Source organism: Tympanuchus pallidicinctus, unplaced genomic scaffold (genome assembly GCF_026119805.1).
Source record: "Tympanuchus pallidicinctus isolate F22 unplaced genomic scaffold, pur_lepc_1.0 scaffold19, whole genome shotgun sequence".
In the NCBI taxonomy this organism is placed as follows: domain Eukaryota; kingdom Metazoa; phylum Chordata; class Aves; order Galliformes; family Phasianidae; genus Tympanuchus; species Tympanuchus pallidicinctus.
In genome coordinates, this window is record NW_026294710.1 from 8494339 (window position 1) to 8509376 (window position 15038).

At 33.8% G+C, this 15038-nt stretch overlaps 1 protein-coding gene across 1 annotated transcript in view; it reads right to left on the minus strand.

Annotated features, from left to right (window-relative positions):
* Positions 1-15038, minus strand: part of SEMA3E (semaphorin 3E) — a 128263-nt gene that overhangs the window by 56402 nt on the left and 56823 nt on the right. The window contains exons 2-3 of the mRNA XM_052681029.1: positions 7580-7740; positions 934-993 (exon numbers count right to left, since the gene is read on the minus strand). Of these exons, the coding sequence (XP_052536989.1) occupies positions 934-993; positions 7580-7740 (221 nt within the window). The remainder of the gene's footprint in view (positions 1-933; positions 994-7579; positions 7741-15038) is intronic.

Consider the following 15038-nt stretch of genomic DNA (forward strand, 5'->3'; position numbering starts at 1 on the left):
ACTATGCTGGGTTTTTTTTATTATTTTTATACTATTTTCCATCTGATTCACCTATTCTGTTGATGTGGACATTTCAAGAAAAAATTATATTGCTTCCTAGACTTCACTCTGAATATGTGGTGGTTATCATCAAGGCTGTTTGTTTGCTGTGCTTTTGTGGAAAGCATTTTGCCCATTGATGTTTCTATCACTGTTGCTGTAAAACTATCATCATTATCAAATTGGTGTGAGCTCTTGCAGCTGTGAGATTTACTAGGTGTCTTATGTGCTTTGTTTTTATGAGTTGCAGATAATGAGCTTGGTGCACTGCAAAATTATAAAGAGCTTCCATCCAGAAGAACTTTCATCCTGTGGTGTAAATGATACCAGACTCTGTGTATTGGTGAGCTTTCATGTCTTTTTCTGGGAAATGATTAAAGTTTAAGCATTGAATCACAGGAACAGTAGAGCTTCTGGGTTCATTAAAATACAATATTTATATTGGTATGTCAGAAAAACCTATGGAGCAAAAGTACACTTTATAACTACTGATAATTTTGTTACTTTTTTAATGTATTCTAGAGATTCTAAATTTTAAAAATGATTTGGAATGTGAAGAAGTTTAAACACAGAAGGTAATCTATGTGTATGAAAAAAAAGAGAAAAAGAATTGGGAGAAGGGAATTTCTAAGGTATCTTCCTTGATATCATTAGAAAAAAACATTAGGAGAAAGCTCAAATGATCAAAATGTTCATTGCCTTTTTATGAGCTGCTTTGAAAAGCAATTAAACTAATAATTTAGTATATTCTTGGTTGTTACACAGTTTTAAGCATCTACACACAATTATGTCTCTGTTTTGATCTGTCTGAAAGTTAGACATTCCTGAGTCCTTGTTTTGGATCAGCAAAAGCTATAATTAAAGTATATTTGACTTATATTAGATGATACTTACAGCATCTCTTCCTTTAATTATGCATTCTTCTGCTTGAAGAGGTGTACTAGGCCAGTGGATCTAAAAAAAGAAAACAAATAAAAATAGAAAGTAGTACAATTTGTAGTCTGATGTTAAAATTTTTCCACTGTTTTTCATGTGAGACTCTTTTATTGTATGTTATTACATTTAATCGAGCTTCTATTACATTTTGATTTCAAGCCAAATAATTACCCTCTAAATATCTATATAAGTGTACAATAATGTAATAGATATTTTGTATCATGAAAGTTTTGTTTGGGCTAACTCAGCTAAATTAATACTAGTAAACAGAACATAAACAAAATATATTAGACAATTTATATAACTTCAGTAGAAATGTTGATAAATCGTCAGAGACTTCCAACAATTTCCCATAAAGAATTAATTTTGAACTACTGATTTTCTGCTTTAAGTGGCACTTAGAAAAGAAACTGGCTTATAGAAGGTCCTTATTTGCCTTCTAGGAGTAAGATCAGCTCTTCAGAGTCTATTGCTGAATGCCAAATTATGCAAGTAGAATTTTTTTTCAGTTATCTATTGTATAAAATTTATTTTTCATTACAAATGCATAATTTGTTTGGATCAAAACAATGTTAAACAATGACTGAGCAGACTGGAATGATTATTTCTTAGAATTTTTAAAAGTAAAAAAAAAAAAGTTCACTTCAGTGATATCTGGCTTGGCTGAAATCAAGTAAGTGTGAAAAATTGTCTCAGCAATAAGACATTTTTGTCAGTGGTGTTACTGTTGTTCTAAATTAATTCCTTCTTCTCTTAAACTTTTTTGTGCAGTTGTATTAATCGAGCTTTCTTGAAGTAATTCTAACACCCAAAAATCTAAGCATTTGTGATACATTGTGGAAGTCTGCTAGAAAGTGCTTGAAATCACCGTATCATAGAATGTTTTGGCAGGGAAAGGGCTTTAAATAGTATCAAGTTCCAATCCTCCTGGCATGGACAGGAAAACCTTCCATTAATCAAAATGCCCAAATCTCTGTCCAGTATGCCCTTGAATACTTTCAAGAATGCAGCATCCACTGATTTTATTTTGTGTTGGGTTTTTTCTATCAGTGATGCAAGAGAATGTTAGGAATGAAGACACTGAAAAACCACATCATGAATGAAACACTTGACTCTGTAACCTAATATAATATATATTGTTTGTAGGTGACTATATTTGTATTCGGATACTTAGTCCCAGTGAAATTAAAAATATTTTATATGCATATTCTCCACTTAATGGGTGCTGAATTAGATGCATAAGCACAATTAAGGGAGAGACAAAACTCCAGGATATAACTCAGTTTTCACCCCTTGTCTGAAAGTTTGACAACTGGCTGCAGAGTAAGCAACAAGATTTCGTTCCGTAACATTCTGAAGAGAAGTGGGGGATGTGTGCCTCTTGCAGAGGTGAAGGGCTTTGACTCCTGAGTGAATTGCTCTCATCAAAAAGGCTCATGAGCAGCAGGAACTATCCTATATCTCTGAATCTACCACTTCTACTGTGAATCTGCTTTCTAAAGCTGCCTCTTGCACACTGTCTTCTACAATTGAAATCCTGTTTCTGTTGTTGGCTCAGCCATTGCGTTACCTATTGGGATACATATCATAGCTTGTTGTAGCTAAAGGTGCCTAATGAAAGGATAAATATAAGGGATCATCTCTGTACCTTTTCCAGCAGGTGAGAAGAGGTGTAGAAATCTATCTTGGATGCCTACAGCCATTTATCTATGTCTAAGCCAAACAAATGTTTATAGCCCAAAGTAGCTCCTTACAAGGCTTATGAGTCTCAATACAAATAAGCATTACGATTTTGATCTCTTCAAAATTCTTATAGACTACAGGCTAAAAGAAACTGAATTTTCTGTCATAGGAAATTAAAAAAAAAAAAAATCAGAAAAAACCTAATTTATTTATTTTAATCCTGAAAACAGAAAAGCTGTTCAATCTGTCTGCTACGATCATTTGCAAAGATATTGACAGTAAATGGCTCAAGACAGTAACATTCTATTAAAGGATATTTGTGTAATTATTTCATTTTTCATTTTTTGGGATAAATGGGATACGTTTGTGCTACATCGATATCCAGATATTAGCCAGCTGTAATGGTAGCCTTTAACTTGCCACATGTATGCTTTCCTAATGTTTATCCTTTAGTGTTATGAAAACTACCAACCTTAACTTTGAATTGGCTCTTTGCCAGGATTAAAACCTTTTGGCAAACTGGTGGTATCAAGTGTTGGGAAATTTTTGTGTGCATCTAGACTGGAATAGCATCATACTAGCATAGATTTCACAGGGCTGCAAACTTGATCTTTTGTTTGGACATAGCTATTCAAAACTTGTCACCACTGCAGACTACTGTGAAGTACATTTTTAAATTGCTTGTTTAATGATAGTTTCTCATCTTGCACCACAAAACTATTATCCTTGAAAACCAAATGGTATAATTCTAGCATTGTATTGAAGGAAAAAAAGCTATGTTTAAAGACAAAAAAGGAAAAAAAAAAAAAGAAAAAAATTCATAGGGCAGTACAAATGATAGCTACTGAGTAAATTCAGAGGGGAACCAAAATTTAATTGGATGTGGAATCCTAATTAGTATCTCCAAACAGCTTTCCTGTTCAGTCACTGGTCTCAAAAAACAAGATAGCATGTCTAATGAAAGCTAATTTCAGGAAACTATATGAACTTTATAGCACTGTTAGCTAAAATGAACTCCTGTCTGAGCTAGACTGAACACTAGAACACTGCAGAGCAATTAAGCAATTCAACCTTCCAGTCATTGTCTTGAATTAGTAAATTGTGCTTAATGAACACACAGATTGTTTTTGTCTGAAACACAAATTCTGAAAAAAATAACTTTTTGTGTGGTAGATGTTATTTGTATCGACATACATATCATCTTAACTCTTGGGAATTAATTTCAGGGAATAATCAAGTTCACTGCTAAAACATGTACTTCTTATTTCCATTTGTATATTTTCCTGTGTGATATTCAAAGGAGATGCAAGCAATGTCTGCTCTTGCAGCCTTCTGTTCAGCCTGCTCTGAAGCTTAGCTCATACACTTAGTTCTACCAGAGAGTAAGAAAGGCATGATATACTGTGGAGATTTTATTGCATTTTGCAATGTCTGTATAAATCCTAATCTGAAGTTATCTCATAATGGACCAGAAACTGCACATTGAAAGCTGTCTGCACAAGCTTATGCAGGAATGCTTGTCTTAATAGCAAGCCCTTTGTGAACGCTTTGAAGAAGCTATGATAAACAGCTATCGGTAAAGAGTTTTTGGACAAATAGGGAATACATTTTAATTTCCTTCCTACAAGAGAATAAGTAGAATCAACAGTTATCCTTTTCTGTGAGCTGTTAGATCACTCGCAATGAGCTACCAGCATTGATTGATTTGCTGTCGAAAAGACTTGCTCTGGTCATCAATAAAATTAACTTTTTAAAATTGGCACCAGATATCAAATAAGTTCTCTATCAGCTTGTTTATCATTACAAGACTTAAATAATTTGGATCAAATCTGAAATATGTATAATGTTTGATTCTAAAAGTGGTGTGAAAAAAAATTATATCTGGAGAGAAAGTCAAGGTCACGTGGAGGGAACTCTGAAGATTTGCCTTTACACATGGTTTCAAGTACTTGTCTGGCTTTAATTCTCTGTAAATACTAATATCCACATTTCATAGACAGTAGCTTTGTTTCAAATGCTAATGGTAAGACATACTAAACACTGTAAGCAAGATTTCTGAATACCATAAGCAAACAAATACAAATAAAAACAAATACAAAGTAGGTGAAAGAAATATGACAGGTGAAGAACTAAGATACATAGAAGGACTATGCCATGGTTGAAATCTCTACTCAGAACTCCAGATTTCCCAGACACTGCAACAGGAATAGTTTTCTTCTCTGATATTTTCCATTTGCACTCATCTTTTCTTTAATGTGTATTAATGCTGCTCTGAACAATATGTGCCTAATATAATTTTGGTAGGTATATACAAAAACAATTAATAGTATACCAAAAGAAACCTCTGATCTATCTTTCAGAGTGCTTCTTCATGTCTGACAGCTAAACTGTGCTGAACCTTAAGAAACTTAAATCTGTTTATTAAATGCAGATTTATAGGATACGTATCTCATATAAGATGAGTCTGTTGGAAATGCTGGATTATTTTGGCAGACGATAATTCTCAAAGAAAAGGCATTTTATGTCCACTCAGCATTTTGTTTTCTTCTGGAGAACTCCTAATAATCCTGCTATCTAAGGAACTGCAGGGTCAGTCATTTTGTGGCAGAAGAGATATATTTCTGACTGGGAGTGGGGTTTAGTTTGTTTTTTAGAGTGCATGTTTGTATTGTAAATTGTAGAAAATATGATGCCAATGGATTAAAACACATCAACTACTTTCTAGAATGCAGAAAAAAAAAGATCAATGAAGTCTATCCAAACATGCCAAATATCTGAAATAAATGTCTTGTATCCTAGAGAGAGAATTAAACCCAGAAACTTGCCTCCTTCTTATATTTTTGCTAGGTTATAGCTGGTATTTTAGATTAAGCTGGTATATTTTAGATTAAGTAAACTAAAATCTTCAGTTGGAAAAAAAGGTCAAAGGCTAACCAACACATAGTTAAGGGAAGCTTAATATAAAACTTTGATAATAATGAATCAACATATCTCTCTCTCTTTTTTTTTTTTTTTCCCAAGAACTTTACTTAGCATATCTCATTAATTAAGCTCTAATATAACATAAATGTTTCATTCTAGACTTTTCCTGATATCGCAGTGGGAAACTTAAATTTTTCCTAGCTATTACTGAATGAGATCTGTGCTGCGTAAACTTTGGGAAAAGAGAAAAGGAATATGACAAGGGAGCTGAGATCCAGTGAGGTCATGTTTCCAAATGTGTAAGGTCAAGCTCCATTTATTCCAGTGTCTTGTCTTTTGCACATCATAAAATCAGGCATGCAGAGCTTCCATTAATTTGTCATGTCCTGTGCACAGATCTCAAGACAGACAATATAGTTTCAGAGTAAAGAGCTGATCTTCTATCTAAAAACAACAAGAAATAGTGTAACGAATTTAAGAGTGTATCCATATGTGACAATGGTGGTTGGACAGAAGTGTAAAAAAATTTATCCTATCATCTTTCCCCATACAGATTTTACTACCAGATGGGAAAGAAGAGGAGGAAAGAAAAGCTCATTTTATAAAAATAGCTGCTTCTTGAATGTCTTCATATCCCTGACCTCTAATATCATGTCACAGGATATTAATAATTTTTATCAAATAGAAAAGAAGTTTACTTATACCTCACTGTGCAGGAACACAGCTCAATATGTAGTAGTGCACTGCGAGGAGTTAAAAAGTGTTGTTTTAATATATTTGATTTAGATAAAATCTCAGATAGTCTCTCTGAGTGTTCCCATTTCTCTATGTTACCTTGCAAGATTACCTTGCTGAAACTGTTTATAAAAAGGATAAAACATATCCTTTCACAGTCATGGAGCAAATGGAGATAAGAACGGCCACTTAGTGCAAAGCTGACCAGGGTGTTGGCATGTTAATATGTTTTTCACTTACAAGTAGGGGAAAAATAAAAGAATTTTATACACAAGCCTAGTGATCATTGGAGTACAAAGATTAACAAAAGTCTTTTTTCTCTAGAGTACTTTATTTACCTGCATTTTCATTCATTTAATCATTTGAGAATGAATGAAAATATATCAAAACAAAGAAGAAATTTTAAAAACCAGGAAAACTGAAGTATTTCAAAGCATCTTTTATTCTTAGTCAGCAGCACTGTGGAAAGAGTGGTGGTCCCACAACCTCATTTCACCACCACATGCCTCCGGTCCTATCTACCAAGTGCAGAAGGAAGCCAGAGCTCACATCAACAAATATTCAAGTCTCTTTACTTCAGTTGCTAGTTTGCCAATCAGCTGCGGTATCTATCATGTACCAAGCTCACTGGTATGATTATGACATGAACCACCCTTCTCCCACAAATCTCTGAGTAGGCTTCAAATGAAATTTTCAGTCACTACTTACCAGCACTGGCTTTTAGCCAGTGATGCATTTTCTAAACAGAGGTAGAAAATAATCAAAAAGATTTTAGTTATAGTTTATGTACTTTTCTTGGGGATGAGGGGAGAAGAGGGAGGGTGTATATGTTTGGTGTTTTTTGCATTTTGTGTTTTTGGTGTTTTTTTGTTTTTTTGTTTTTTGTTTTTTGTTTTTTGTTATAGAAAAACTATAATAAAAGGGAAAGATCGTTCCTTAGTTACATGTCAGAGATGTAGACACCAGGTGTGTATAAAGTGCTGTATGATATTCTAAATTTTAGTAAACATGCTGAAAAACAGTGAGAAATAACTTTCAGGGTCTCGCAGCTCTCTTCACTGAGAACAACCCACATGAGATGTTCCTGGAAATAAAATGATAATTGATATATTTTCTTACAGACAAACATGACGTTGAAGTTCATGCACAAAATGTCAGTGTTTACAAGAACACCATTATCTCATTTCCAGTCATGCAAACTCTGATATTCTATGCTATGCATTGTAACACAAAATGACGAACATATAACATCTTTTTACTCCACCTCTCGGTAGTTGTTGCTGATTCGATCCAAACTGAGGGAGTACAAGAGGTCTCTTCCTCCCACGAACAGTCGCTCTTGATACTCATCCAGGAGCATTATATGAAGACCAAGATATCCAAACGGGCTATGAAAGACTGACGTCCTGTTTAAATCCCAGAGCTCTGAAATGCAATCAGAGTGTGCGTGATAAATACCAAAGAGCTTAACATCATGGCTTCATTTTCATATTCTCCTAGGGAACTATACAAGAATTTGTGAGACATTAAAATGCTAATCATATAATCTTTGAGTAAGAAAGAGACACAAAACACCTGGGGACAATTTTCAAAATAAGCCAGCTCTCTAGGAGACTTGCATATGAATCTTTACATCATAATCTTTGTGCTCAATATATCAAAAGGTGAGGATGGGAGAGAGTAAGCTTTCTCCAAAACATTTTCTGAAAAGGAAAAAACAATGCTTAGAACATTAACTGTAAATGTGAAGAAAGGAATGAACAGATGCAAATTGAAAAATTACTGAAATTTTTTTCCTTGTTTTTCACTCAGGCACGTTGAACTGCATGCATATTGTATGCACAACATTGTTCTGCTTTTGTTTTTTGGGGGGATTCCATTGATTTTTTTAACCCCGGCACCATCTCAACTTAGTTCATAGAAAATATTGCCACTAAATTCAGTGAGAAGTGTACAAAGTCTGTAAAATGCATATTCATAATTTTCCAAGTGATTATTGATTTTTTCAGGAAATATGCTAAAGTGTTAAGGCAAGCTGGGGTTTAGCAGTTTATGGTCCAGGCTAAACTCACACAGAGAAAGTGAAATTCATCCTGTGTAATGTTGTAGAAACTTGGAATCAGACCCCAAGAAGAATGAAAGAGGCAAGCAACCAGGTTCTTCTTGAGAGCAGATGGTTCAGAGCACAGTCTGGCTTGCAGTTCAGAGAGGCTGACAATCATTGCTTTGGGAAACCTCTAGAGAATTCATTACAGAGAGTGCCCTAGGACTGCCTCAAAAAGAGCAAAGCTGGGTGTGAAGAAAAGGAACTAGGTTCCTTTGGCTATATTGTGATGAATTGTTTTATTTAGAAGAAACAAAAGTCACTCTTGATAAAAGTCAGCAAATTCCCTTCAGTTTATCCTCACAACCATCCTTACTTGAAATAAATTTATCATTCAATAGCTATATTAGTATAAATTTTAATAAGAATCATTTTAATAAGAAATTTAGCATTCATTAAGTAGCTGAATTCAATCCAACAGACATATTTCCACAACTCATTTTCATTTTAAATTATTATTTATATATGTGGTGATGAAGCAGTTTAGTAATTCAGTAAATATGTTTTGTTGTAGTTGACCAAGTTCAGTTCAGGAGAGGTCAAAAGCAACTAGTTTCTTCACGTGGTTCCCTAGATGATAAAATTTTTATTAAAGGAGTCATGCACCCTCACAACTGGTTTTTTTCCTAAGCTATCTTCAAAAATAATTAAAAATACGTGGAGAACATTTTTAATATCTAAGCTTTCTGTAATATTTTTAAACTGGAGAGGTCAAAACACTTGGCATGTGAATGTGTCTGTCCTGATTTAAAAAACAGAAAATGTAAGTTTTATTTGTCTAAATTTAATATACAGACCATTCTTGGCGGTGATACACCTAGTGCAAGACTGCACAGCAATGAGTAGATGGTGCTTCTCTCGCCAAGTAAATCCAACAGGCTGCTGTTTCAGAACATTTCTTGCTTGATATCAAACTAGGAATGGACTAAAATCAGAACTGGAAATAGTCCATTAGTCCCAAATAAAATATTTTTTAAAACATTTGCAAAACATCCAATGTATTTTGTTTTCAAGTTTGTCCAGAAACAAACAAACAGACAATTACATTTCAAAATTCTAGTTATATCCAGCCACAAAAGTACATTGTAGTATCTTCATCTGCTTACTTTCATGCTATCTTGAAGGCAAATTTTTCATAACTGAGAAAAAATTTCTTGACGTAGATCAGAGAGATCACTCACCTGTTTTCAATAAGAATACTAAGCACTATGAATTCGTCTACCTGACTGTGTAAACTGGTAACTACTTGTATAAGAGACAGTCCTGCCAACCACACCTGCACATTTGTCTTCAGTGAACACTGAGAAAATTAAACACTTTTCAAGATCAAACTTGTAAAAAGAGTTATTACTAGCAAAGCCTCCACCAAAGCTATACTGGTGTGATTTTGCTGCGTGTGTTGAGGCCAGAAAATAAGTGAGTCTGACATATGGAAAGGATTGGAAAACAAACAAGCAGAGAGACCTGGGGAGAAATTTGGTTACCGAAACACCAATGTATTAGTATTATGTAGCTCCTTTGAAGGGTACTAGGATTTGTGGACTTTGTAGGATATCTATGATAAAAGGTTACAGAACATACTTAATACCAAGATAATAGACTGTGGATCTCTGCATTTTGCAGTGTTGAGATTCTCAGGGAATCATTGAAGTCAAAGCAAAACTGGGAACAAAATACTTAAATTTAAAGCAGCTTTCCCTAAAGTGTAATCTCAGTTACTTTCAAGAAGCTTATGCTCACGAGACTTGGGCTTCTGGTCATGCCCACATCCTTAATTGAACAGTTCATTTTCCTTGATCATACCTAAATTTGAACATGAACCAAAAAGATGATGTTTTTCTAACTAATCCTGGGATTTAGTAGCTGCAATTGTGCTGAGCACATCTAACACACAAGATCAGATATTTCTGCTATTTTCTTTGAAAATCTGCCTACCGAATTGTAATGTTTCCTAATCCTTTAAAAATGTTCTAGAGACTAAATCTGTTACCTAAGAAATTCCTTCTCTAAATGCATTGAAACCCAGATATTCCTCTTTCCATAAAGAGGGCAAATCCCAATACTAGCTACTAGATAGGGAAAGATGGATGCTTTCTCCATTTCCTATCGAAGTCGTAGAGAAAGATCTTCAGGCTCAGGCAGAGTAAGCAGGAGGAAAGTGATAATGTAGCAGTTAGATTACTTTTCCAGGAAAGATGTTCTGGCCCAAGTGCTCAAAATGGTCTATGCATTTTGTATTAAGCAGTGAATGGATAAAATATATAAACTGATCTAGCAAGTGGTCAGGTCCTCTCACAGGATTGGCTGAGATTATAGCCGAGAAAAGCACGACAATTTATTGAGATTCTATAGATTTCTGTAGCAAAAAGCTCTTTCCCCATAAAGGTCTTATGTCAAAGAGCAAGAGAAAAAGAATAGTTTTTGAGAGATAATGTATTGTTAGTACTCAACATAGAGGACAAAGAAGAAAAGACCATTCCTACGCCCGTCGGTGAAAATGGACCTTCACAATGGCTCAGAGCTATCATCCCCATATTTAGGAAAATGTTATTTAGTTATTGCACTATAGTGATTTTCCATTTTAATGTAAAAGTTCTATACCAGAAGTAAAAGTGCACCACTAAAATATCAGTGTTATTTTACTTCACAAAGAAATAACAGCTTCAGTATTTACATATTCTGTGATATTCATGTAAATCAGTGCATTTACAGTGAGATCCTTAAAGCAAGTCTGGGCTGCTAGATTATGTTTCACAAACGCACCACAGTATCTATGAAGAACAAATCTTGTTATTTCCTGCTTTAAATGTCGAGAATAAACCTGCAGATTTCTTGTCTGTCTGCCAATGCTTGCTGGCAAATATTCAGACTGATCTTCTTTACTGTACTTTTCCTTAAACAAATCTAATCCAGTGAACATATTCACATTATATCCTTTTGACAAGAAGGACTGTAGTTATTTGTTATGCATTGTTTGTTGTATTTGTAATATCTGATTTTTTAATTTTTAATCTTTAGCATATAATTCTTTTAAAAATTGTGATAGAAGTTATTCCTTTATTTTTTAAAATAATTTTATCATTTTTATTCTGTCAAGATTTTTTTGAATGTAAGTGATAGATGACCAATATATAATTAGGACATTAAATGCAAAAAAAAGTTGTTACTGCTTCAAAGTAGCTAGAATATAGTGAATTATCTTGTATAGCAGGTAAAATTTTATCAGAAATTAAAAACGGAGGGAAGAAGACATATCTTCATATATGGGATACAGATAAATATCAATTCAGATATATACTTTTTTTTTTTTCAGGTTGTGAAAAAGTTGCTGTTGTTCTGCTCTGTTCTCTGCAGCATTACATCACCACAACTGTAAAGTTGCTCTTCCCCTTTTTTGCCCTCACGAAAATCTTTGATTCCCCTTTCAAATTTTACAGAGATATAGCCTCACCTCCCACACTACTTAATTCTGCAGAACGTTCTTCTGGTGAAGATGTTATCCAGGTGCAGAGCACTGACAGATGAGTCTGGCACTTTGAACTTGTTGAGTACATGATGTGGACATCTCAGTGCAGCTTTACAGGAAGAGGTAGCAATTGTCCCCATCAATATTATAAAAGGCCAGAAATATAAAGTCAAAGTAATATGAACACCTGAATAACATTTCATGTTTCCAGTGAGCAGCATAGTCCTAGACTATAAATATTATAGTGGAAAAGATTTTTTAAGAATTTAGTGAGCTTTATTGAATTTCAGTTGATTCAGTTTTTTATTACATAGCTAATAACAACCAAAATCTGCTTACATATAACAAGAAAGGAATATAAACAAAACAGAGGAAAAACAAATAAAAGACATACAGAGACAGCCTGAAATATCTGTAACAGTTTATGAAACACAGATTAACAATAAGATCAGGCTATGCAAGTATCCTGCAGTTTAAACCGCAAGTACTTAAAATAGGTTACTATCCAAGAGTACTTTGAAGAGTCATTCATCACAAGGACAAAAATATAATCTTACAAGTGGTTGGATAATTCTGACAAGGTTAAAACCTCTAAATGGCAATATTCCATGTAGAATTGTTAACAGGAGGCAGAAATGATCTTCCCTGGGGAAAAAATAGAGATGGAAACTCATCTCAAAACTATTCTGCTGAAGATGAGCTAATGCATTAGCAATTTTTACTTTCCTGAGCTCACAGTCATCAGTCATCTCTGTTACTGCAAAACTGATTTCAGTCAGGACAATGATTGCCATGTAGCAGAGAGAGATGCTAACTCAGGTGAACCATTAAGCATTAGAAAAGGAACAGTGTAAATTGTCTAGAGACAGCTGAATTCAGTGAAGTTTGCTAGCAAAATCTGAGCTGAGATCAATAAAGGCAGGATTAATAGCAACTAGCAAACTAATTGAAAAATCTTGAATGTTGAAAATAATTATGAAAGTTTCCGCTGTATTTTTAATACATGGGTCTTGATATATTTCAGGGCCTCATTTAAGGAACTTGAATTAGTAGGAGGCAAAATCTGTGAGTGAATCTGAAGTATGAACTTTCACTGCTTGAGGTTTAATCTTGTGGCTGCCAGGAAGATGCCTCAGAAACTTGGCAGGGCAGGAGAGAGAAAGTTAAGTCTAGTAATGACAAGCAGAAAGCCATTAGTCCATAACTACTCTCACATGATTCAACCTCTGCTCCTAACAGCAGGGAAGTCTTGCTATCTAGCTCTATTTGGGTAATGTAATTGGCTTCACGAAGTGAGCTGGTACAGCAAGTCCATGAAAAATGCTGTTTGGTGCTTTTCTAGGTGATTTTTCAGAATGTGTGGATATGCTGATGAGATTAATTATAGTGAAAAGCAAACATGCCTTTAAATATCTCTGTTTTTTACTTTGTTTAAATTGCAGAGGCAAAAATTTCTGCAATTATAAGGTATGGTTTGGGCAGATGAAAATATTTTTTATCCATATGCAGAACAACCATGTCTCTTTCTTTAAAGCTATTGGAAAAAAAACCTATAAATAAAAGATATAATGCACCATAGAGTATATTTCTGTTTCTACTACATCTATTTAGCTTATGGTAGAAAAAATTCAGTGAAATTTGAAAGCTTTTAACACAGCTAATCATGTTAGCTCATGTACTTATCCTTGATATTTCCATTTCACACTATTATATTTTCCTCTGTTATATTTAGCAAATATTTAGTTTTTCTTCCCTAGTGGCAAAACATTCAGTTATTGTCATTATAACTATTCTGATTTTAGCCATTAAACAGAAATATAACCATTACAGATCTATAAATACATATTGTGTTGGTATGCTACATAATGCTAAAAAACAAAACATGAGCTTAAACAGCATTTAATGACATTTATAGTAATTTTTGGAAGTTTATCCAGTGAAACTGCACATCAAATTGAAAATAAACACATAATCTTCATGAGGGCTGGATTAATGACATTGTAACCTTTTTTTTTTTTTTTTTTTCCAGAAGCACATTCTAATCTAGAAGAAATTCAATGCAGTGTAGTAAAATCTTAATATTTTTAGTATGTAATCAAACCTACCCAGTAATTATAGCAGGTTAACAGGCTGCCTTGAAAGAAAACTTATTTGTGAATCGATTTAATACATTTACAATATCTGTTATCAGTTGTGTAGTTTGCCGCACTGTCTTCTGAGCATAAAATCTGTGACCTTCTAGATCACAGAATCACAGAATCACAGAATTGTAGGGATTGGAAGGGACCTCCAGAGATCATCGAGTCCAACCCCCAATCCTTTTGTTATTTTCATTACCTGAACAGTAAACTTACTTTGGCTTCTAATATAAGGCCTAATCCAGAGCTCATTCATCATTTTGCCAGTTAAATTCACTGATTTTATCTAGGTAGCCACAGATGAAATAGTTTTGATATTGCATCCAACTAATAGACTTTCTCCTATATTTTATCCAAATCCACAAAATAGCAAGCAAGGAATCATCTCAAAAAAGAGATAATAATGCCAGCACTAAAATGGCATTCAAAGGATAGTTGCTTTCGTGCATTCACATCATGCTCTGAATGAACTGGAATTTAGCATTAGTTTTCAGAAATTTTAAATTAAGCTTAATATATAGATTTCATAATTACTCCTAAGTAACTGGATATTGTTTGCATAGTGGTGATACATTCATTTTTTAAATTCAGTTTTATTCTAGATAGTAAATTTTGGCAAGTAGTCAAATTCTCTACAGTCGTGATGTGATTTTTTTTCCCAGAAAATATAGATGTATCCCAAAAGTGTTCTCTGCCAATACATTTTAAAAACGTGGTTGTGGTAGAAAATATTAGACTGTATTCTGTGCTCATGCAAAATAAAATAATATCAAGTCCCCAGATCTCTGTCCAAAGTAGAGTAGATATTTACTTATGTGAGCAGTATTAAATCAGTATAATGAGACTGCCTAAAATTCTCTGGTGATTTCAAATCCCAATGATTTTTATCTCCTTAATGAGTTATTTTTAAAGCTGGTTATAAGAAATTGCAATTAAATAGATAATAATTATCATTGATATTATCATTCAATTTTTTTAATGTACAATTTTTGATAGAACATTTGCTAAATGCACT